Source organism: Saprolegnia diclina (genome assembly GCF_000281045.1).
Source record: "Saprolegnia diclina VS20 unplaced genomic scaffold supercont1.5, whole genome shotgun sequence".
Lineage (NCBI taxonomy): Eukaryota > Oomycota > Saprolegniomycetes > Saprolegniales > Saprolegniaceae > Saprolegnia > Saprolegnia diclina.
In genome coordinates this window covers 566,328-587,724 of record NW_008246072.1, presented here as the reverse complement: position 1 = coordinate 587,724, position 21,397 = coordinate 566,328, and the positions used below count along the sequence as shown (strand labels likewise).

General features: G+C 57.0%; 12 protein-coding genes across 14 annotated transcripts; 7 read left to right on the top strand and 5 right to left on the bottom strand.

Annotated features, from left to right (window-relative positions):
- Positions 1-19: 19 nt before the first annotated feature.
- Positions 20-208, bottom strand: SDRG_02270 (hypothetical protein; the record flags this gene model as incomplete). Its single annotated transcript, XM_008607848.1, has 1 exon — positions 20-208. A coding segment is annotated over one exon (189 nt), but the record flags the coding sequence as incomplete, so codon positions are not given.
- A 908-nt stretch (positions 209-1,116) lies between these two features.
- SDRG_02269 (hypothetical protein) lies at positions 1,117-2,301 on the top strand. The gene is made up of 4 exons (XM_008607847.1): positions 1,117-1,506; positions 1,556-1,864; positions 1,924-2,021; positions 2,074-2,301. Exons 1-4 carry the CDS (start codon positions 1,196-1,198, stop codon positions 2,190-2,192), a joined length of 837 nt encoding a protein of 278 aa, XP_008606069.1. The 5' UTR covers positions 1,117-1,195; the 3' UTR covers positions 2,193-2,301.
- A 199-nt stretch (positions 2,302-2,500) lies between these two features.
- On the bottom strand, positions 2,501-4,495 carry SDRG_02268 (hypothetical protein). Its single transcript, XM_008607846.1, has 5 exons — positions 3,814-4,495; positions 3,349-3,763; positions 3,218-3,296; positions 3,099-3,168; positions 2,501-3,055 (listed from the first exon to the last, which is right to left on the bottom strand). The coding sequence occupies exons 1-5, from the start codon at positions 4,446-4,448 to the stop codon at positions 2,608-2,610; spliced, it is 1,647 nt and encodes a 548-aa protein (XP_008606068.1). The 5' UTR covers positions 4,449-4,495; the 3' UTR covers positions 2,501-2,607.
- A 682-nt stretch (positions 4,496-5,177) lies between these two features.
- On the top strand, positions 5,178-6,281 carry SDRG_02267 (hypothetical protein). The gene has a single exon (XM_008607845.1). It carries the CDS (start codon positions 5,208-5,210, stop codon positions 6,231-6,233), a length of 1,026 nt encoding a protein of 341 aa, XP_008606067.1. The 5' UTR covers positions 5,178-5,207; the 3' UTR covers positions 6,234-6,281.
- A 206-nt stretch (positions 6,282-6,487) lies between these two features.
- SDRG_02266 (hypothetical protein) lies at positions 6,488-7,319 on the bottom strand. The gene has a single exon (XM_008607844.1). The coding sequence runs from the start codon at positions 7,302-7,304 to the stop codon at positions 6,567-6,569; it is 738 nt and encodes a 245-aa protein (XP_008606066.1). The 5' UTR covers positions 7,305-7,319; the 3' UTR covers positions 6,488-6,566.
- A 1,979-nt stretch (positions 7,320-9,298) lies between these two features.
- Positions 9,299-11,670, top strand: SDRG_02265. Of its 2 annotated transcripts, XM_008607842.1 has the most exons (14): positions 9,299-9,460; positions 9,506-9,652; positions 9,706-9,926; positions 9,971-10,082; positions 10,131-10,226; positions 10,278-10,359; positions 10,407-10,504; positions 10,556-10,658; positions 10,708-10,789; positions 10,870-10,959; positions 11,004-11,177; positions 11,236-11,337; positions 11,383-11,527; positions 11,575-11,670. In XM_008607842.1, the coding sequence occupies exons 1-14, from the start codon at positions 9,305-9,307 to the stop codon at positions 11,638-11,640; spliced, it is 1,674 nt and encodes a 557-aa protein (XP_008606064.1). In that variant the 5' UTR covers positions 9,299-9,304; the 3' UTR covers positions 11,641-11,670. The 2 variants fall into 2 exon arrangements, with proteins under 2 accessions (XP_008606064.1, XP_008606065.1); XM_008607843.1 differs by lacking the exon at positions 9,299-9,460 and having other exon boundaries at positions 9,466-9,652.
- Positions 11,671-12,571: 901 nt separating this feature from the next.
- SDRG_02264 (hypothetical protein) lies at positions 12,572-13,046 on the top strand. The gene has a single exon (XM_008607841.1). The coding sequence runs from the start codon at positions 12,635-12,637 to the stop codon at positions 12,920-12,922; it is 288 nt and encodes a 95-aa protein (XP_008606063.1). The 5' UTR covers positions 12,572-12,634; the 3' UTR covers positions 12,923-13,046.
- A 307-nt stretch (positions 13,047-13,353) lies between these two features.
- SDRG_02263 lies at positions 13,354-14,533 on the top strand. 2 transcript variants are annotated; one of them, XM_008607839.1, is made up of 5 exons: positions 13,448-13,814; positions 13,865-13,911; positions 13,957-14,085; positions 14,134-14,214; positions 14,262-14,533. In XM_008607839.1, the coding sequence occupies exons 1-5, from the start codon at positions 13,535-13,537 to the stop codon at positions 14,454-14,456; spliced, it is 732 nt and encodes a 243-aa protein (XP_008606061.1). In that variant the 5' UTR covers positions 13,448-13,534; the 3' UTR covers positions 14,457-14,533. The 2 variants fall into 2 exon arrangements, with proteins under 2 accessions (XP_008606062.1, XP_008606061.1); XM_008607840.1 differs by having other exon boundaries at positions 13,354-13,814; positions 13,957-14,214.
- A 258-nt stretch (positions 14,534-14,791) lies between these two features.
- Positions 14,792-16,830, top strand: SDRG_02262 (hypothetical protein). Its single transcript, XM_008607838.1, has 6 exons — positions 14,792-15,158; positions 15,209-15,918; positions 15,975-16,100; positions 16,148-16,346; positions 16,396-16,460; positions 16,504-16,830. The coding sequence occupies exons 1-6, from the start codon at positions 14,822-14,824 to the stop codon at positions 16,630-16,632; spliced, it is 1,566 nt and encodes a 521-aa protein (XP_008606060.1). The 5' UTR covers positions 14,792-14,821; the 3' UTR covers positions 16,633-16,830.
- A 328-nt stretch (positions 16,831-17,158) lies between these two features.
- On the top strand, positions 17,159-18,278 carry SDRG_02261 (hypothetical protein; the record flags this gene model as incomplete). The annotated part of the gene is made up of 2 exons (XM_008607837.1): positions 17,159-17,420; positions 17,773-18,278. 2 exons carry the CDS (start codon positions 17,159-17,161, stop codon positions 18,276-18,278), a joined length of 768 nt encoding a protein of 255 aa, XP_008606059.1.
- Positions 18,279-18,544: 266 nt separating this feature from the next.
- SDRG_02260 (hypothetical protein) lies at positions 18,545-19,133 on the bottom strand. The gene is made up of 2 exons (XM_008607836.1): positions 18,982-19,133; positions 18,545-18,941 (listed from the first exon to the last, which is right to left on the bottom strand). Exons 1-2 carry the CDS (start codon positions 19,087-19,089, stop codon positions 18,684-18,686), a joined length of 366 nt encoding a protein of 121 aa, XP_008606058.1. The 5' UTR covers positions 19,090-19,133; the 3' UTR covers positions 18,545-18,683.
- A 68-nt stretch (positions 19,134-19,201) lies between these two features.
- On the bottom strand, positions 19,202-20,561 carry SDRG_02259 (hypothetical protein). Its single transcript, XM_008607835.1, has one exon. It carries the CDS (start codon positions 20,453-20,455, stop codon positions 19,367-19,369), a length of 1,089 nt encoding a protein of 362 aa, XP_008606057.1. The 5' UTR covers positions 20,456-20,561; the 3' UTR covers positions 19,202-19,366.
- Positions 20,562-21,397: the final 836 nt, after the last annotated feature.

The following is a 21,397-nucleotide window of genomic DNA, read 5'->3' as shown; positions in this document are numbered from 1 at the left end:
ACCCGAGGGCCATGCCCACAAAGAGCAGCGCGAGGCCCGTGACGAGCAAGACGGCGCGTTTCCGGGCGACGCGGTCGTTCCAAAGCCCCGAGAGACTCCACTTGTCTTCAATGTAGATCGGTTTGGCCTGCTCGATTGTGCCGCCGGTTAGATTCGCACGCTCGAGGTCCGAGTCGGTCGTATACTTGCGGTCCGCAATGTGCTTCATACCAGAGGAATCTGAAAATGCATCAAAAGTTGGTTGTGTCGATGTCGAAAAAGAGAAGAATTATCTGTTGTTCGATTAAAGAAAATCCGTCTTGGAGGTTCAGGACGCTGGACAACACGCTCTTCAACTGTGGAAGGAGCGTAGTCGTCCACCACTCCTGTAGCCCACCACTACGACAGACATGCCCTCCGCTCCATCAAGCGACTTGAGAGATATGACTCGGACAGTAGAATGCTACACACGCCAACGACCTTCCGGGCACCGATAGCAGCTTCCTGGGCAATATCCGCTCGCCCTCGAAAAGCTCCTTGCACAGCGCAAACCAGGGTCGCACAATCAAACCCGCAGCAGCTGACACGACGCGTGGTGCCACGGCAGCGTAGAGACCCACAGTAAATCACGTACGCTCTGGCTCTATCCACCATCGATCTGGGCGGTGTGCAGGAGCACGCAACACGCGCGGATGGCCATGCGCCGCATTTCGGTGCCGGTTCATAGACCTTGCAACTCGACCCACCCGCCTTTTCGTCGGCACGCCTCGTCGGTTGCAGTTGCCCGCCAACCACCATCCATATATACTGGTATGTACTAGTATATCAGAAAGCCCCGCAAAGAGCTGATAGCAGCGTCGAGGTTGAAGCGATTTGCGTGGCACTACGAGATGTCAAGTAGCTTGGTGTCGCAGGTGCTGCGCGTTCACCCAATCATCGGCGCGTCCCAGAACCTCTCACAATTGATATAGTATCAATCTAGATAGGTCGCCCCGCCGGCGGCCTTTGAATAATAAAAATCAACTTTGTTTTTAAATCACTTGCACTTTGTATGGAAAGGCCACCTGGCCACCGATTTTGAGCGAAAAAAGGCTGCCTAATGGCACATCGCGCGTCTCAAGTCAGCTTTTCCGACGGCGGCCTTTTTAGCCAATGGCCTGGCGCCGGCATCGCCGACTCCGACGGCCGCAGGCTGCCATTCCCCATCAGCTCCATCATGTTGTCGACGTTGATGCGTGATGCGAGCCTCCTCGAATGCCCGACGACGGCGTCCAAGGACGAAGAGTACGTCTGCGACGTGTGCAGCCAGACCTTCCGCTTCAAGGGCAACTTGAAGCGCCACCAGATGACCAAGCACGTCGGGCTCAAGCCGTTCCAGTGCGCGCTGTGCCCCAAGACGTTTGCGCGCAAGGCCGACATGCAGGTCCACATGCGCGTGCACACGGGCGAGAAGCCGTACCCGTGCGCCTTGTGCGACAAGCAGTTTGCCCGCATCTCGGACCTGCGCTCCCACGAACGCACGCACAGGTAGCGTACAAATATGGCGTCGGCAGCATGTCGCTCATGCCGTGTGTAGTGGCGAGAAGCGCTTTGCATGCGCGTTTCCGGGCTGCTCGCGCCGGTTTGCGCGCAAGGTCGATCTGCGCAAGCACGAGTTTGTGCACGAGACCGCGGCCAAGGCGGCCAAGCGCCAGCTGCAGCCCAAGCAAGCGGACGCGTGCGCACCGACGCATGACCACGCCGCCCACGCGCGCGGCTGCGGCCACCTCAGCATCGAACACGGCAATCACTTTGACTTTATCGTCAACAACCAGCTCGTGTGCATGGACGGCGTCAAGTCGCTTGCGATCGTGCCGCGCGGACCGCACGAGCCACTGCCCCATGGGTACGCCCATACGAGATGAGGGTGCATACGCTTCTTTGCTTATTTGCTTTTGCGTGTAGGCAAGAGCCAAGCCACGGACCTGGCTGTGGCCACTTGGCCGTGCGACACAACGACCACGTCGACTACGTCGTCGACAACTCGGTCTACTGCCAGCACGGTAGCCAATATCCGATGGGTCCGGATGGGGCTAAGAGACGAAATGTGTGTAGGCGGTGTGGTCTACGACTGCGACTCGCTCAAGCTGCTCGACGAAGACTTTTGGGACTTTTTCGGGGCCGTCGACTCGATGACGACGACGTCGTCGACGCCGAGCGTCGAAGAGATCTAGCTCCTTGCTTGCTGCTTGTGTGTAATTTATCCAGCAACCTTGTACGTGAGCTCCATCATTTTTGTATTCTTTGATTTCTCCAAGACAAACATGTCCCTTGCACGCACAAAAACACCAATTCGGGTTCGAGAGTCTATAATCATCATGACACGCGACGCTGTCAACTTGACACATTGATACAAAACGGCACCAATGCATAGGTGATTGGATAGGTCTAGTAAGATGAGTTGGGGGCGGTCCAGCAGGTCGTTGTCCCATCGTGATGCGCGGGTGTCGACGGTAATCATGGCGTCGTTGCAGCCCATACTCGGCGGCCCACGACTCGAATCGTGTCCTTTTCATCGTTTTCATTTTCATCGTCGTTATATTCACTGGCATCGATCGAGCTCGCTGGCGTCCAGCACATAGGGTCCGTCTAGTCCCAGTACTTGATGAGGCCGTCCCAGCCGCACGTGACGACCTTGGACGCTTCGAGCGGGTGCCACGCCACGCCCATCGTCGGGCCTTTCGAGTGCGCTTGGACCTTCTTGAACATGCGCGTGGTCTTCCAGTCCCAAAAGACGAGCTGGCCTTCACCGTCGCCGCTGACCACGTACTGGCCGTTGGGGCTGAAGCCGACTTGGCACGCATACCCGGCACAAGCGTGGCCGCGAAACACCTTGCGGCGCTGGAGCTTAAACTTGTCGCGCGCCGTGTACACGTCAATCTGGTTGCTCAAGCACTGGCCGGCAAAGTAGTTGCCACTCGGATGCAAGGACGTGGCCGGCATCGAATGCATGCCGGGCTCCGAGATGTACTTGATCGGGACCGGAATGCCCCACTCCCAAATGAGAATCTTCTTGTCGTCCGACGTCGACACAAACCTAATACCATCGTCAGCATCAAGAGGCTGTCCGTAGTCGGTACCGCCGGTTGTCGTCGACGAACGTCACGGCGTTGACCGTCTGCAAGTGGTGATTGTACTCTTGGACGACCTCTACTCGCCATGGTCACCTCCCGATTTCAAATGGCATTGTCTGACGCACCGCCCGAGCGCGTATCGAACTGGACAATCATGTGGTTCGAGTCGCCAATGACAAATTGGTTGGTCTCGACCGGGTGGAACTACCGCCAAGATACATAAGGAAAATGCAATGTGGAGGACTGAGCATGGTACCTTGATGCAGTACGGGACGCGGCGGTTCGTGTACGTCTGGAGGACCTGGCCTGTCTCTGTGTCCCAGAGCCGAATGAACCGATCAAAGCTGCACGTCAGGAACGTCTTGCCATCGGGCGCAAAGTTGATGCCACGCACAGCGTTCGTGTGGCCTTGGTAGATGCGCTTGCACTTGCGCTCGTTGTAGACGTCCCAAATCCGGACCGTCGAGTCGAGACTGCCACTGAGCAGCAAATGCCCGTACTTGGGGAAGAGTTCGATTGCTTGGACGCCCTTCGTGTGCCCTTCCCACTGGTGGATCGCCTTCTTCGGAAGGAAGACGTCGTGCTGGCCGTCGTCCGCCTTGAGCTCGCGCGGGTGCTCGATCCACGAGCGGCCTTGGTAGTCGTACTCTTCGCGGTCCAGATACGCGGTCCTAAACGTGTCCCATGAGCCATCGCTGTATCGAGAAGTCGCTGAACGAACTTGGGCTCGACCGCCTTCTGGCCGGGCTGGAGGCGCGGCGGCAGCAGATGCGCAACCTTGCGCTCGATCATCCGGTCAAAGTCGACTTCGTCGTCGTCGTCCGTGACGCGCTTCGCCCGCTTGGCTTCGTTCTCGGCGATGAGCGCCTTCTGCGCGTCCGAGATGGTGCCGGCCTCGACGTCGGACGGGACCCAGAACGTGCTCTTGTTCTTTTGCGGCGCCCAGACGCCATGGTCGGCCTCGGAGCCCACGTCCTTGACAAAGTTCGGGTCGACCTTGCGCTTCGGCGCCTTCTTGTAGAGCGGGTCGGTCGTCGCTTGGCGGAACTGCTGCGCGTGGTAGACTTCGTCAAAGCAGAAGTCCTCCATGGCCGTCGCCTCGACGACGCCCGTCACGATTTCTTTGCCGGCGCCGACCTGCAATGGGTTGTGGCGCATGTACGGGTTCTTGGGCCCGAGGACCGGCGCCATGGACGTGCCAATGGGCTGGTTGAGCGCCAGCGTCTTGGCGTTCGGCGCCAGCGCCATGGACGTGGCCAGCGGCAGGAGAACGTCGGGCGCCGAGTTGATGCTCACGCTCGGCCGCGCGACCTCTTCCTCGTCGCTCGACGCTGCGTACGCGGCCAGCAAGTCCATCGGATTGAGCGGTGGCCGGGGTGTGAAATTGATTTCCGCAGATACACTTGGTCTTTGTATGCCTTCGAGCTGTAGGAATTCCGACTACGAATACCGGATAAAGGGTATTATTTACGGATAACAGATTAAAAACCTGCAGCCTGCCAGGTAGAACTCGAACTCGGGCTTGCACTGCCAGCGCAACAGCTCCAGACGCGCACAACGCGATCGAGCCGCAGCAACTGCCGGTACGTAGACCTTACGTACTATAGCCAAAAGCAAGCGACTGAACGTGAGAAAGCAGCCTCGAAACTTGGAACGGCGGTCATGGCCACGTCAACCCTTCACTACTCCCGTTGCGCCTTGGTAAATGGGGTGTAAGCCGGGTTACGCACGTTTCATCGCAATATCATGTATAATGTAAAAGCGCCATTTAGCAAGCCATGGACTCCATAAGCTATTTCCCAGCGCCATTTTGCGTTGCATTCTTTATACGTGGAAGGTTGACAACGCATTGGAGCCTCTTCCGTGCGCATCTTTTCCAGCCATGCGTTAGGTTGCCAATCTCCTGCGACCAGATGCCACATTCGCTGCAGCGACAGGACCAAGATGGGATCTCTCCGTGGAAACGGTGGCCATGATGGCGAGCGCCGTTGAAGGTTGAAGCGACCAGTAATCCGGATACGCAAGATACGTCGCCGGATAAAGTGCTATTTTTAGACACTCGCATGGCTTCCGCAGTTGCATTTCCGAATTTCCAGCAACAAGCGAACAAGCACCATGGACGTGTTTGCGGGCCTCGACCCTCTTGGCGGCAAGGGCAGCAAGCCCACGACGACGCCGAGCTACCCGCCGTACGGCGCGCCGCCACCGCAGGCCAACATGGGCGGTATGCCCACGTCCAACTTTGGCAGCAACGGCCGCGGTATGAACAACGGCAACCCGATGATGGGTGGCATGCCTGCCTCCAACTGCGGCAGCAACGGCGGCTCGTCCATCAACATGGGCGGTATGCCTGGTATGCACGCCGCGATGCCACCGATGGGCGGCATGCCTGGCATGAACATGAACATGAGCATGGGCGGTATGCCAACGGGTAACTTTAGCAGCAACGGCTCGTCTGCCATGCACATGGGCGGTATGCCAGGGATGACTCCGATGTCACCCATGGGTGGTATGAACATGGGCGGCATGCACGCGATGCCGGGCATGATGAACGGCATGGGCGGCGGCATGAACATGGCGCCCAATGGTATGGGCATGCCTCCGCAAGGCCCGCCGGCCGCGCAGCCCGTCATGTACGACAACATCAAGAACCTTCTCGAGAAGAAGGCGCCGCCGAGCACACCCACCGGCGCCGATGGCGGTGGCGACATGTTCAGCTGTTTCGGCGGCGGCGACAAACCGAGCTCACGCACGTCCAGTGGGACGTCCTCGAGCGCGCAAGCGCCGGCCGGGGCGTTTGATCCGTTTGGCGGCAGCGGCGCACCACCGGCCCCGACCTCGGCAGGCGTTAACCTCTCGATCTTTGGTGATGCAGCGCCGTCGACGTCGTCCGGCAACATTTCGACAAGCTCGTCGACGCCCAAGAACAGTGCGCTCGCCGACCGTCTCCGAGGCTCCAAGCGGCAGACGCAGGAAGCCCAGCGGGCATCGCTCAACGTGGGGACGTACGCCAACTCGAACGCCGCGCTGGCTGCGACGCCATCCATCAAGAAGCAGCTGGGCGGTGCGGATGCTGCGCCTACTGGCAACGCGCCAGCGACGACGGCGACCTCGAGTCCCGACAACCTCTTGGGCTTTTAGTCATCGCCACAACTAACTTTTAATCGAGACACTAATATTTGAAACCAAGCACGTGTTGGGTCGTTGCTGAGGAGCCAGGCGGGAATCTTTGCTTTCTTGGTCAGACGGATCCTCGATACTACGGCAATCGATACGGTGCGAGGGCCTGCGTTCTCTGTGTCGATGCCAACCGTGCACCCTCGCCGTACGGTACAGTACTGTACATTCCGAGTCGATCAAACAGGGACAGCTACTGGGACCTGCAAGATGAAAGATCTGCAAGATGAAGCGACGTGAGGTTGCGTCGTATTTAGATTATTGGGGTGGCGTAAATATATACTAGTCGTCGTTGCTCTACGCAAAGAGCCATGCGAGGACAGTCATGGCCGCGACCGCAGCGATCGGAAGCGCGACGTCGGTTCGGCTTGGCGGCGGCGGGTACGGGACCAACGCCCGCTCGTGCAGCAGGTCCATGACATGTGTGTGCTGGAAGCGCCACGCGTACTCCATGGCGGTCTTGCAGTCGCGCGGTCGGATGCCTTTGGCCGACACGAGCATGCGCACGATCGCAATGTACCCATGGCGGGCCGCGCGCTCCAAAGCGTACGCCGAGCCATCGACGCCAAGTGTCTCAACGAGGTACGCGACGATATGGCCGTGGCCATTCTCGGCCGCGAGGTTGAGCGCCTTCGTACAGTCCAAATCGGGGCACAGGTCGAGGATTGCGCGCAGCATGGCCAAGTGGCCTTGCTCGGCGGCCGCGGCCAGCACGAGGTCGGTCAATGGCATCGCCGCCTCGTCGTGCACGTAGCGCAGCGCGTCGATGTTGCCCGAGGCGGCAACGTACTCGGGCACTTCGATCGACATGTAGTCGGCGCGGTGGCGGTGGACCCAGCGCAAGCCGCGGACGCCGGACGTGGCGAGCAGGAGCAAAAAGGCCGGGCGGTCGTCGTAGCGGAGGCAGAGCGAGGTGTTGTCGTAGGCGACGACGAAGGGCACGAACTCCTCGGGCGTACCGTCCTGGAAGGCGACGATGCTGCGGAGGACCTCGGGCATCCAGAGCGCGCGCAGGATCGGGCTGGTTGGCACCATGCTTCAAGATGCGTGCTTTTTCGGATCTGTGAGCTTCGAACGCGTAACCGGATGTTGGCTGTTCGGATAAAACGGGCATCCGGAAACGTTGACAGGGTCGACGCGCGCAATCGCTTTGACACGCGGTCATGCCAGCTCACTGACTATGCAGGAGGGTAAAAGGGTGTTGGGACGAGGCTCGAACCGGCGGCGACTTTCAGCGTCCATGAACCCATGAACCCATTAAGAGAGGGCATGACATCGAAACGACGTTGTAGGGCCAGTGCTTGGGGTGGAGTTGTAATACCTGGTGAGATCCCGCGCCTTCGCTACACATGCGAATGGGGAGAGCTGCTCGATGCTAGATGGCTGATAGGTTGCATCCATACTAATACGGCGCTTGCGATCGGCTATCCAAGAACAACCAGTTTTTCTTGGTGATCCAGTGCTATGGAGTGGCGTGGTGTATACAAACGCGTCGTGCAACTCGAGGCGCGGCAAGTGACGCACGAGGCGAATGACATCGAATACAGTCATTGAGACAGCTTTTGGGGGCAGAGAAGAAGAGAACGCGCGCGTAATGCTTCGGTGGGAACTGTGGTGCTTGCCGGTACAGATCCGCTACGCTGCACTCAACGTGCGACCTTCGACTTGTTTGCACACTGGTTGTGGATGGACCATGTCGACTGAGTTTGCTGTGCTTGAGGTTGCGTTGATAGGGCGTTGAAAAATGAAACTCTGGAAGATACAGTGGACGACGGCTCAAATCCAGTGTGATGTTTTTGAGGCAACGCTGGTCAGCGTACCTTTGCAAGCTGCGAGCTGGTGGTTGACACATTGGCTGGGTCACAGAATCCAGTGGAGATGCGATTATATTCCCATGCTACGAGACTTGTGGGCCAGTGCGTCGACTCTCCAGCAACCAGAAGTGGCGCCAGGAGGCTTCAATAGTATATCTCGTTCTATCGCGTACACATACGTTGGTGCACGAAGTTACATCACCGCATGAGATGGTATTCTTGTCTGGCATCATCTGGTGCGAAATGATATGTGGCCACTGACGTGATGCAACGCACTTGGATAGACGCTGTATGCGTCGATGTAATGGTATGTACAGGGCATAGTCTGTCGTCGCTCAAGCCCCAAACACACCAAAAATAGTGTACAATGTAGTACCCAACTGCTTGTGCTAGCCCACAAGTTTATCGGGACGATCAGGAAATATGACTGTTTTGTAAATGGGCCCACTTTGCCAGAATTTCAACGTGAAATTTGTGATTCTGCCATGCCAACGGCTGGCTAGACTTCTCTTGCTGCTGGCCATGGTCGCATCAGGCAATATCGTCTTACGATAGAAATATACCATCACAAAGGCCCGCGAGCAGCGAGTCGTCCAACGCGCACGATGCACCACCGGCGTCACCCCGTCGCGGCAACGTGCCTGCCCCTCTCGATGCGCGAAAAATGCACGCGACGCCGCTTCGGTTGCTCGGCATGCCGCCATGTTGAGCGTGAGGGCGACAAGAGGCCACGGGCATCGCAGCCAGCAAAAGCGAATCGCCCTTAGCGACTGCGGCCCACGATACCATGCAAGTGCCCGAGGCGCGTCGTTGGCAGGCAACGTTGAGAGAAGCTCGTGCTTGGAATGGATTTGAGGCGCGGCATGGAGAAGCAAGAGAAGATGGCGCATGGGGCAGCCGCGTGGGGCAAGCTGCATTTAGGTGTGTCCCGGCATTCGGTTGAGCGCGGTGTTGGTCTCATCCACTTGTCGGCCCTCTTTGAGGTCGAAATGACCGACCGTCGTTGGACGAACAGTGCATAATGGCGGTGGAGCCTCGACGCCGCGTGGAGCGATGCCGTATTACGTAGTCATTGGCTAGATGGACTCACACTGGTCGGCGAGCTGGCCATCCCAAGCCTGACCTGCGATGTAATGGCGAAGGCAGTGTTTTCATACAGCGTTTAAAACGTGATGTGTCTCTATATCCGGATGTCCGGTTAATTAAAGATTTGCCGCTGGGATGGACAACGGTGGTCTGGCATCGGCGCTGGCCGCGGCCCGCGATGCGCTCTCGGCGCGTGGCCTCAAGCATGCTGCAACCTTTGCCTGCGAGCTCTACGCTGGTCTTCCGAGCGTGCTGCACGAGCGCGTCCATGCGTCGCCGCCGGCGCGCGAGGTGCGCTTTGACCTCGCCGCCTGTCGTTGATGCGTCCAGTCGTAGGCCATCCGCAGCACCGATGGCGTCCTCGAGCTCGCGCGCTCGTACTTTGACGTGTCCGAGTACGCCCGCGCAGCGCATATCCTCGAAGCGAAGCGCGGTGCGTTGTCGTCCGTCGAATTCTTCCTCTTGCAGTATGCTCGCTACTTGGTACGTTACCGCCTTGGCATCACACGTTGACGATGCGATGCTGATGGCGCTAGGCCGGTGAGCGGCGCAAAGAAGCCATGAGCACCGAGATGAAAGTCGTCGCCGAGACGACCAAGCTCACGGCGCCGAGCCCGCCCAAGCCAGTCAACCCGTACCTTCGACAGCTTCAAGAGGACCTCTCGACAGCCGACGAAAACGGCCAGCTCGACGCATTTGGCTTGTACCTCTACGCGATTGTGGTCAAACAGATCGCCGGCTTGGCACCGGGTGCTACGTACGAACGGCGTGTGCGGTATGCAAATCGACGTGATCTCGTAGAAGCGACCATGTCCAGCGGCTGCTTTGGCGGTCGCTGCAATGGTTTCCATGGAACTGGTCGGCTTGGCTCGAGCTTGCGCAAGCGGTGCAGCTCGACACTGCGTCGCCCTTTGTACGTGCGACGCCGCCTCTTTCATTGCACTCACTCGGACGTCGGCAGGACGTCAACGAGCTCTCTGCAACGTGCCCATGGATGGTTGACCTCTTCCAAGTGCATGTGCTATTAGAACAAAACCATGGGTCCCAGGCCTTGGAGGTAGGCAGTCGATTCTATCTTGCGGTTGGATTTATGAATGGACTTATGTAGGTTTTATTGCCACTGCGCAAGCAATTTCCAACGTGCCAGTACCTCCTCGCCCAAACGGCCGCTGCCCAGTACCATTTGCAAGGTCTCGTTGTCGTGTTTCTAGTCGAGTGAAACTGAATCGGCAACTAGATTTCGACCAGGCCCACGAGTCGTTCTTGGCACTGACCAAAGCCGACCCCTACCGCGTCGACCAAATGGATCTATACTCGAACGTCCTGTACGTCAAGGTACACTGCCTACACAACACTACCATTACCGAGTGCACTCCATGTACGTAGGAAGACAAGTCGGGGTTGAGTTCGTTGGCCCAGCACCTCCAGCACGTCGACAAGTACCGTCCCGAGACCTGCTGCGTCATTGGCAACTATTACTCGCTCAAAGGTATTAGATATAGTCCTCCGGGTGTAGATCTCTATCTCCTACCGTGTAGGCCAGCACGAACGCGCGATACTGTATTTCACGCGCGCGCTGACGCTGGACCCGCAGTGCCTCTCGGCCTGGACGCTCATCGGGTCCGATTTTTTTACTTTTATTGCTTTTTGCTTTTTTGGGTTTTTTTTTGCTTTTTTTTCTCAAAACCAACAACGCGTAGACACGAGTACATTGAGCTGCGCAACACTGCTGCCGCCATTGAAGTCTATCGCCGCGCGATCGATATCAACGCCAAGGATTACCGTGCGTGGTAAGAGCCGTTCTTGCAGTTTCGAGATGGATGTATCGCGATAGGTATGGCCTCGGCCAAGCGTACGAGATCCTCGAGCTGATCCACTACAGCGTGTACTACTACCAGAAGGCCGCGGCGATCCGCCCGTACGATGCGCGCATGTGGTGTGCGCTGGGTGGCTGCTACGAGAAGCTCCCGACGCCGCAGCCTGGGCACGCAAAAATGTGTTATCAACGGTACACAACGTTCTATCCACTAAATATCCAAGTATCCTAATCACAACGGGCGGGATAGAGCGATCGGCAACAAGGACGCCGAGTGCATTGCCGTCTACCGCCTCGGCCGACTCTTTCAAAAAGAAAACAACACGGAAAAAGCCGCCGAGTTTTATCAGCTGTGCGACGCATGACAAGTCCGCGTATTCTCATTGCGTGCTGGTAGGTATTGGCGCGACCGCGGCCTCACCGTAGTCGACTCGCCCGAAGCCGCCAGCGCCGTTCTCTTTCTCGCGCAGTACTTTAAAGAGAAGCGACTTTACACGACGGCCACCGAGTGGTGCAATCGACTGCTCGACCGCCAAGGACCGGTAGTCGACCTTCTGTGCCACGAACTTAACGCGATACAATGACTTAGGAGCGGGACGAAGCCAAAGCAATGCTCCAGACGATGCGCAACCTGGAGTTTACGCCATTTTCCTAGTCGTATACGTAATGTACGGCGTGCAACAACCTCGTGATGCCACGTGGCGCGTGACGCCCGTGCGTCGGTCTGGTGCGACCAGGCACTCACGCTCGTGTCGGAACCCGACCGCTACGCCGTGTATCCATGAGGCATAACCACGCAGCCAGCTTCTTCCGCTTGCAGACACGCGTGGTCGCCTTCTCGCGCTCCTCGTAATCGTATCGGAGTACGCAACTGCGGAAGTAGCAGCCAGCGCAGCTGCAGGGTACTGCATGATCATGGATCCCAGCATTTGCGGGCGCTGATTGGTCCTTTTCTCGGATTGCATTTCAAATGAAAGGGGTAGGGTTGGGATCGGTCGTGTTTTTGTAGCGTGGCCATTGCGCTAGGCTTGCTCGATCCCATTCGTACGATGTGGATGGCGCGCGTCCGATACAAGGACTTTGGGTTGCAGCGCCAGAGAAACGGTGTCGGCGGAGGCTTCCGAGAGAAATGCGGGACGAGCAGAGTACGCTGGCGTCACATGTGCCACTCGAAACCTTCGAGGAACCAGAACGTGCGCCAGCGGATCGGGTCTGAGCCAGCACATCACCCTCGCGCAAGATACAGTTGAAGCGAGTTGCGACCAAGCCGATGCGGTTATGCCGAGGTGGGCGTCCATCAATAAGCAAGCGCGTTGACATCAAATGAACAATACTGACTCAAAGACCGAGTTGGACATACGGAATAAGAGCCGTGCTCGTCGACCGCTCCTTGTACCTTCATTCATGAACAGTACTTGCAACGAAATAGCAGTCGTGGTGCGTGTGGAGGCTCCGACGTACGGATGCCAGGTCGGCCGTTCGAAAAATAGTATGCGATGGTGAATTGGGATGGGGGCCACAGTTTGGAACGGCCATTTTGGATCCACAGAGACACGCTGAGGACAAAGATATGAGATATGAAAACGCGCTTGCTAAATCGACTTTGGAAATGCCACCGCACTTTTGATTTGCGGTGTCGTGGAGCAGACATGGTGGCGAGTGGTCCATTGAAAGCGGGTTTGTCCGCCGTGCGCCGCCGCCACCTCATGATCATCACCAAGCTGCTCAATGACAGCGCTTCGTCCACGTCGCTCCACGTCACGACGATCACCGACAAAGTCCCCAAGCTCGCGTACAAGATGGAGCACCGCTTGTTTCAGCTGTGCTCGGACGAGACCGTGTTGAACGAAGACACGATCCGCGACCGGCTCAAAGCCATCATCTCCAACCAGTGCATGGCGCGCGTCGCGCAGTACGACGTCGAGACGACCATGTAAAAAGCAAGCCCACCGTCTTCCACCCCACGCGACCAACCCACGAATTCCTCTACTTGGTGCATGTCTGTATAGCCCTCCGTTTCCAATCTCTAATATTTTGAAATCTAAGCTTATCTTTATCACATGATCTTGCGTCGAGATGCAGCAAGGCGAGAGTTGGAAGTCCATGAGCTTTCCTTCCATCGGCGCGACGGTGCATGCATCATAGCGCTGCGGCATGGAGGCGGCAGTCAGTTGAGAGAGCAACGTTCGCCCCTCACGGCGGGTTTTATGTGTCCCCACCAATCAGGGTCGATGGGAACCGTATTTTCAGCCAATCACATACGTTTCTAACGCATTGTCAAGGCGCTTGTTTCTGCACGAGAAATCGTCCGTCCGCCACGCGCCTCTTCTATGCGGTCACGCGTGGGTCTCCTCCGCGTTGGCTTGTTCGGAAGCAGGCACGTACTCGTACTCGCCCAACCCCTGTGAGTGCTTACCAATCATTGATTGGTCAAAATGCCAACGACACACTCCAACAGCTACACCAACAGCCAATCACCGTCCATATGGACACTGCCATGCCATGCGTTTCATCCAATCCGATGCGCTCGACAATAAGATCTTGAAGGGATGCGCGGCCTTCTTCTACTTGTACTCGGGGCCCTGCGCGGGCTCCTGGCCTGTCGCATCATGGGCGCGAGCACGGGCGAGTGCCAAACGCCGAGCGTGTTTCTCCAGTACATGCCGTTTTGCGGGCCACTTTTGCAGTACACGGCGTGCATCCCCGAGGCGCAGACGATTTGGTACAACCACTCGGTCAAGTCCAAGGACCTCTTTCTCTCGCAAATGTACCAAAAGCTCGTCAAGCAGCGCGAGTATTTCGAGCAAGACGTGGACCTCAACAACGCAAGTACGGCGTTGCTTCTTGCGATAGTTCAGACCGGACAATGTATGTTATAGAGCGCGACGAGTGGGGCAACACGGGCGAGATCGTCCCGCGCTTCACGGTATGCCTCAACTTAGCATTGTACACGGAACGAATACTCTTGTAGGAGAACCGTGATTGCCAAGATGCATTTCGCAACTACATGTGCTGGCTCAACTTTCCCCGCTGCGACGACGCAGGCGTGAGCCTCGTCATGTGCCGCAGCGTCTGCGAAAACTACTTTAAAGCGTGCATGGTACAAACACGATCGAATCTTCTGTCGCTTACACGACGCTTGCATTAGCAAGCCAAGGACCTCTGGCGGTGCGGCGATCCCGCGTACGTCAATGGCTACGAGCCCGAGATCAGCACCTACGCCAACAATGTCATCAGTCAACGTTCTTTGCTCCGAGACTCATCGATACAGTGTAGCTCGGCGAGTTGCAGTACTACCGGTTCCCATTTCCCGGGTCACCGTTCCGATCGAATGTTTTTACGAGCGACGGCACGCAAGCGCTGCCTGTGTGCACACCGAGTCTTCTCAATGGATCGCCATCCATCTACGATGTGCTGCGACGACTGCACTTGGTGGTGCTGGCGACATGGCTCGTGGTCTTCCTACGCTAAGGATGCGACGAAGCTGAGGACTGACGCAATAAGAACTTTTATTGTGGACTAATTCGATGGCAAAAGACTGCACGATCGCATGTGGTGATGCTAATGATGGTTGGGACTAGTTTGGTTTGCGTTTAGTCCCATTGTTGGAGCCTCATGATGAGGCTCCAACAAGCGTCGATGAGGCTCATCGACGCTTGCATCTCGTTGAACCTGGTCGCAGCTAAATGTCGAAGGATTTGCTTTAAACGTGGCACGCGCCACAATTATGGCGGCGAATGTTGGTGTTTCGTCATCTTCGGTGTGTTTTTTCTCTGTATTTCAATATTCAATACAATTCAAAAGTGTGGCGCGCGTATTTTTATTCGAGGCAGGCCATGGATCCAAAAACCCAACTCCGGATAAGGCGGTCCGACAAGCTTGAAGAAGCGACGACGATGGCGGAGCACCAGCACAGCGCGCTCCTCGACGACTTCCTCGACCCGGACGAGGAGAAGACGAATGAGGCCGACCTCATGTCCTGGCCCAACCAAGTGCATGAGCTCGACAGCGCGTTCTCGTCCTTCATCCTCGACCCGCAGCTCAACTCGGCGTCGCCGTCCGTGACCATGTCGCCGTCGACGCTCGCCTGGCTGCAGCAGTCGCTTGGCTCGGGCACGCTCTCGGCCCACTCGCAGTCCGAACAAGATGCACTGCTTCACCTCTTCTCGCCATGTAGGCCGCGCTTTGTCCTGCCTCATGCTCATGCGCTTGTGGTGGTGTAGACACGATGCCGAGCCCGCGCGAGACCGAGTTCCGTGGCGGCGGCATCGACTGGAAAGTGCTCAATGAAGCCATCGACGAGGAGGCGCCGACGCAGTGGAAGGAGATCCCGCAGAGCCGGCTGCACCCCGATATGATCCCGCCGGCCACATCGCCGGCCACCTCGTTGCCCAACAGCATGGCGTCGGCGGCGTCCGCGACCGCAGCGTCCTTGATGTCAATGACCTTGCAAGACCCGTCGTCGCTACCCAAGATGCTCAAGACGACGGCCATGTCCATGTGGCCGCTCAACCGCTTCCAGCAACAGACGAGCGCAGAGCAGCAGTCGCCGTCGCAGCAGCCGCTACCCATGCCCGACGTCCTACCGCCGTCGATCCCTCCTGCCCACCCGTACTCTCTGGACGCAGGCAAGCGCCGCATGCTCGTCTCGCCCGAGTTTGAGCAATTTGAAGCCGCGGGTCCCGTCGTGGCGCGACGACCGTCCAAGAAGCCACCCGCTGAGGCCGTCGACATCAAGGCTGAGGTCAAGAAGCCAGTTGATTTTGACGACACCAAGTCGGTGGCATCGACGGCCAAGGCGCCCGAAGACGTACGCTGTCGGTGCACGGGCAAGTGCCGGAACGCCCGCTGCGCCTGCGTCAAGGCCGGCCGGGTCTGTGGTGTCGACTGCAAGTGCCAAGAGTGCTCCAACCCGTTCGTGCCTATGCACAAGGTACGCGCGCCATGTGTGTCTGTCCTGTTTACAATGCTGTGTTGAAACATTGATAGAAAGGCATCCAAATCGAAAAGATGATCCACGACAAATGCCTCATGCAAAATTTGAGCAAGATCCGGAGCATGGAAGACATTCTCATGGGCCCCGTCGAGATTGACTGCAGCTGCGGCACCCACCGCGTACGTTCCGTCGTCTTCCGAGCTATGTCCCTCATATCGCCGCCTAGACGTGCCACGTGTACGAGACGCTGCTGCAGCCCGAACTCAAGCCCGATGGCACGTATGCATTTCCCGTCTCGTGCACGGCGTGCGATGCGACGTTCCACTACTCGTGGTGCACCAACAAGGTCTGGTCCAGCAAGCAGCCGCGCAAACACTGTGAAATTTGCAAGCGGTGCGGGTCCCACCGCAGCCAGCACTGCCATGGTAGATGCTGCATCCTAAGCTCGTACGTCGTGGCTCATGGCGACGTTAGTCTGCAACCATTGCTACTTTGCCGGTGTCGCCAACAGTTTTTCATGCCCGTGCCAGTCGCCCGCGGTACGTTGTGTGACGTGACTGCGACGCCTCATGGTTTGTGTAGAATGCCGCGCCGCCCTCGGAGCTCGACGATACCGAGTCGATCGCAAGCAATCTCTCGCTGCCGTTCAACGAGCCCATCAAGTCAGAGGCCGATGAGAAGGACGACGACGAGCAGTGCCCCGTGCAGTGAGTCGTGCTTGATTTGATATTTGGCCCTTGGTTTGGTTGCTCTTGTTGCGTGAACGTTCTTGTTTCACCGTACCTACGTGTCCTTGTGCCTGGCTCAACACGAAGCGTCGGAGCATGCAACCACATCGGCCGTCGATGACATACCGCCGTGGGCGGACTGGGAAAGCTGCATGACCACACACGAGCGGACCTATACATCCCGCCATGACGATTCTTCTGCTTAGCTCATGGTCCGGACGATGGCGAGATGACGTTGAATTCGCAAGCATTAGGGACACGAGACGATACTGCATCACGGCAAGTCCAACGCAACGCGATGCGAGGTGACGGCGGTCGACTGGCTTGCGGGATACTATCGGCAACATGATCAACCCGCCTGTCTTGATTTGAACTGATGAATGTTTGTGGTCGTGGCGGGACTTGACACTTTTCATCGATTCAAAGTATCAACTTGATATCAATTCATTGGCGTCCGTGAAGCGCTGGCGACTTAAATGGACGTCACTTCTTCATTGCCCACCAACACTATGTCGTCCAAGGTACCCGTCGCGTATGCAGTCGTCGATGCGGGGACGACAGTTCCTTTGGCGTCTCTCTCGGCTCTGCAAGTGTACCAACTGCTCTCGGCGCTCAAGTGCAGCGCGTACAAGTGGCTTTTCCTGCGCCAAGAGATTGATGGACATGCGCTCGCCCACTGCCGCTGCGTCGAGGACCTCCAAGAAATTGGCATCGACATCGCGATCAAGGCTCGATCCCTGTACCATGCGATCGAACAGTGTCGCCAACACGGTGTGCCGACCCTTAAAACCGGATACAACCACCGGGGAAAAGGGACTGACAAGGGAATTGCAGGACCGGGTACCTTACCTTAATTGGGGGTACCCCGACAAACGACGCGTGGCGTTGCATGCGCTGAAAAGTTCGTGTACCGTCTAAGGGTGGTAGCCCACTGAATAAGTGAGGTAGTGCCACTATGGCGTAACCGTAATACAGCGGTTGCGCCACGTAGGTGTCCGCAGAAATGCTGGCACCACCCCCCCCCACACCCCCACCACACAACCATGATGTGAGGCGAAGCAGCCGGTCCGTACGCCAAGCCAATAGTAGCACTTTCGACATATCCGGTTAAACGAATTAATAGCACTCATCTATGACAACGGTGTGCCGACCCACATTTTTGACGACGAGCCGCGACCGCGGCGTGCGTTCCGGTTCCAGTCGGTCAAGTACCCGTCCATGTGCTTGCAGCTGGACCATGACGACGGCCGTGATGGCGACAAGTGCGTTATTCGGCAAACGAGCAAGTCGAAGCGAAACCCTGCGCAGGCGTGGGTTCTCGACGGCCATTTCATCCGGTCGGCGGTCGATTCGACCAAAGGCATCAACCTCTGCGAGCACGGACCGACGTTCAACGGCGACGTGTGTCTGCTCTGGGAACTCATGCACCATTCGTGGCTCAATCAGGAATGGGACTACGACGGGACGCTCATTCGATCGATGAAAGACCCTACCAAGTGCATTCACGTCAAGAGCGGCGACGAGACCATTTGTCATCTCTGGGACATTATTGTCGACCAGCCCTGCCCTGCACAAGAGTGGCGCCTCGTCTTTGACATGTACCTTGAGGACGAGGACGAGTTGTGGTAGTAAATGCCAGAGCCATGAAATAAGAAATGATTTTTCAATTTCTTTGTACAGCATAGTCGCCTCTTCTCTCTTCAAGAGCACATTGAGGACCTCACTACTACGGTAGAGGAAGAGTACCTCATCGAGTCATCGGGACATCGTACGAGTCGCACAATGCATCACACAACGGACATTTGCGTTGATGGTCACCTTGTTGTAGGCTTGCGAAATAGCAGATACTAAACTGACGGCAATTTTTTGCATAGGCCGTTCATGTATACTAGTACGTCGCTAGTTTGTCGACGAGGTCATGTGCGTTGGTAGCGTTATGCCAGTGCAAACAAACGGCCACAAGACCGTCGAGAGCGCAGGGACCCGTCGCAGGTTGCTTGAAGAAGACAAAGGCGGTTAGTTGGCCCTGATTTCTTAAAATACGTTGTGTTTCTTGAGGTCGACGAGCCGCGCGCGTCGTCGCTTTTGACGCACCGCCAGCTTTTTATGGACCTCGGTGCTCGTGGTGTTGGTCACAATAGGCAAACTCAGCTTTTGGGCAACCGCAACGAAGCCGCCGTGCTTCTTGCGAATGGCGTGGATGAGGTCGTTGCGCTCGAGGCTCTTGAGTAGCTGCGTGTCGGGCATCTCTAGGCGCTTCTTGGCCTGCGCCTTGGCGATCGCGCGTACCTCCTACATACCAATAAGCTATAAGAAGAGGGATGAGACGTACCGCAGCGAGCGTGTTGAAGTCGCCATAGTTCTTGGGCGCAATGACCTCGGGCGCCGGTGGCAGCGTCGAGCAAGCGCGGACCAGCACGCGACGGCAGAGCGGTAGCATCGTGGTGGGCACCAGTGATTGTAGTTTGGCGCCTTCGTTGGTCGCTGATTGGTGTATATTGCTCGCATTTTGACCAATATATAATCATTTTGCAGTGTCGGTCGGCGAGGATGCCACGTCACGAAAAGCGATCATGAAGAGAGATAGATCAATTTTTGCACGATCGATTTGGAGTAGAAAGCTAATGGGATGCAAGCGGTACTATGTAGATGTGGCATTTAACAATAGCTCGTGGCTGCAAGTACCTTGGGATTCGAAGGTATGATTCAGTCTGATGTCATGAAGGCGGGGCGACCGTGCGCTTGTGGAAGAAATCGGGGATGAGCCAGCGCATCAAGTGCGTCGTCATCTTGAAGCGGTTCTGACTGGCCTTGGCGCGGCGCTGCTGGTGCGCCAGCAGTGCTTTGAGCATCGTGGAATCGCGTCGAAGGGCGGCGGCAGCAAGGGCTTTGGGTCCACACCCTTCACTACGGTTCTTGATCAAGAAGCGCGCGACCGCGTCATGACCGTGCACAACTGCACCGTCCAGCGCACGCGTCGAGCACCCTTCGCGTCGCATCTGATGCAAGAACGACACGACGTCCAAGTGCCCGTTGGCCGCAGCGCCGTCCATCGCGCCCATCGTGCAGCCCTCACTGCGGTTCTCTAGGAGGAATCGCACGATATGCAAATGTCCATGAGCTGCCGCTTCGTCCATGGCGGCTGTCGTCGCTCCGAGCTGCGTGTGCAAGTGCAGGTAGAGAACCACATTCCAGTGACCAAACGATGCCGCGAGGTCGAATGCGTCGTACGTACCGCCGCAAGCGACATTATTGTACACATATCGGACGACCGGCAAGCTGCCCGCAGCGGCTGCGACCGTGAGCGTGTCCTTGGTGAACCATGGCGCTGACGCGCCAAATGTTGCATGGAGAAACTCTAAAACGTGCAGCTGGTGGTGCTCGATTGCGAGCTCGACGACGACCTCGGGCGACTCGACCGAGCGCAGCGCTGGGAGGGCGGCGAGGCGGTCGACTTTGCCGAGCTTGGCCGCGTAGTACGCAGCGTACGACGAGAGCCACGGCAAGCGCACATCAAAGTACGGCCATCGGCGACGCGCAATGTCAGTCGAGACCGTTGCATACCAGTGCTCAAGCACGGGCACGAGCTTCTCGAGGCCCGACGCAATATCAAGGGCCAAGAGAGGGGCCTCGATGGCGATGAAAGGGCGAGCGTCTTCGTAGACGCCGTCTTGGTAGGCGGCGAGGATGCTCCAGAGGTCCGGCGATCCGACAACAGCGTTCATGAGCGCAGGTTGACTTGTGGCGGCCGTTTCGCGCGCTGATTGGCTGCGAGGACGGTTTCGCATTTGTGATTGGTTGTTCATGAAGCTCAAGTTGACCAGGTGAGAGATGTGCTTGCCGAGCTAAGAGGATGTGCAGGGCGGAGCGACGTCGGCCACGTTCCATTGATATGGTTCCCGTCTCTTCTGGTGGGAAGACTCCATACGGCAAAGACTGCATGTGCTTGGCACAGATGCTAGAAACGGCGAGGAAGGTTCAACTGCGCCGCAGAGCTATTCTTTTCGTTCTGGTCGCGTTCCTATGTCCGAGCAACTTGTCGGGTCCTGATCAATTGCTCCGTGGAAGATGGCTTACCATTCCGTGATGCTGGGCTCGTTCTAGTCCGCATCATCGAGCATTATTTCCAGAGAAATATCGAAACCATCCGTCGTTTTGACGATTTCATCTCGCTCGTCGAACTTGCAAACATCGAGAAGAAACTTTGGAGCGGATCTCATAAATGTTTTGAGCACTGGTTAAATCAAAGACTCTGCCCTCTCTAGGCCCGGGCCACTTTGCGGGGGGAAATGGAGCTGGCACCGTGTACAACGAGCCAACGGCGGGCAACTCTCGAAAATTCAAGTCCGCTTTCAAGTGCATTCTAATCGCGATACAATATCCGATCTATATTGCTTGGTGTTGTGCCTCGTCGAAAGCAACGGAATAGCTCTCTTAGTCTACAAGTCGATCGACTGCGTGCTATGCGCGTGTGTGGCGAAGTCACGCAGGTGTAGTTCGGACTACTACGTACTACGATTTCGCTAGTTTCGTGGACAAGTGTCCCGCGTTTCTTCCGCGCCGCCATATTCAAGTCAACTCCCACTCTACGTCGCTCGTTGTTGTTGTTGTTGTTGTTGAAATGAGTTGTTAACTTGTAATGAAAGAGATGAAGAATGTCGACTTCCAAATGCGCTTGTGAGGCAAGGCCAGTGCGTCAAGCGGTGGGCGCTTGGTCGTCGCTCGGGATTGTGCGAGAAACGAGATAT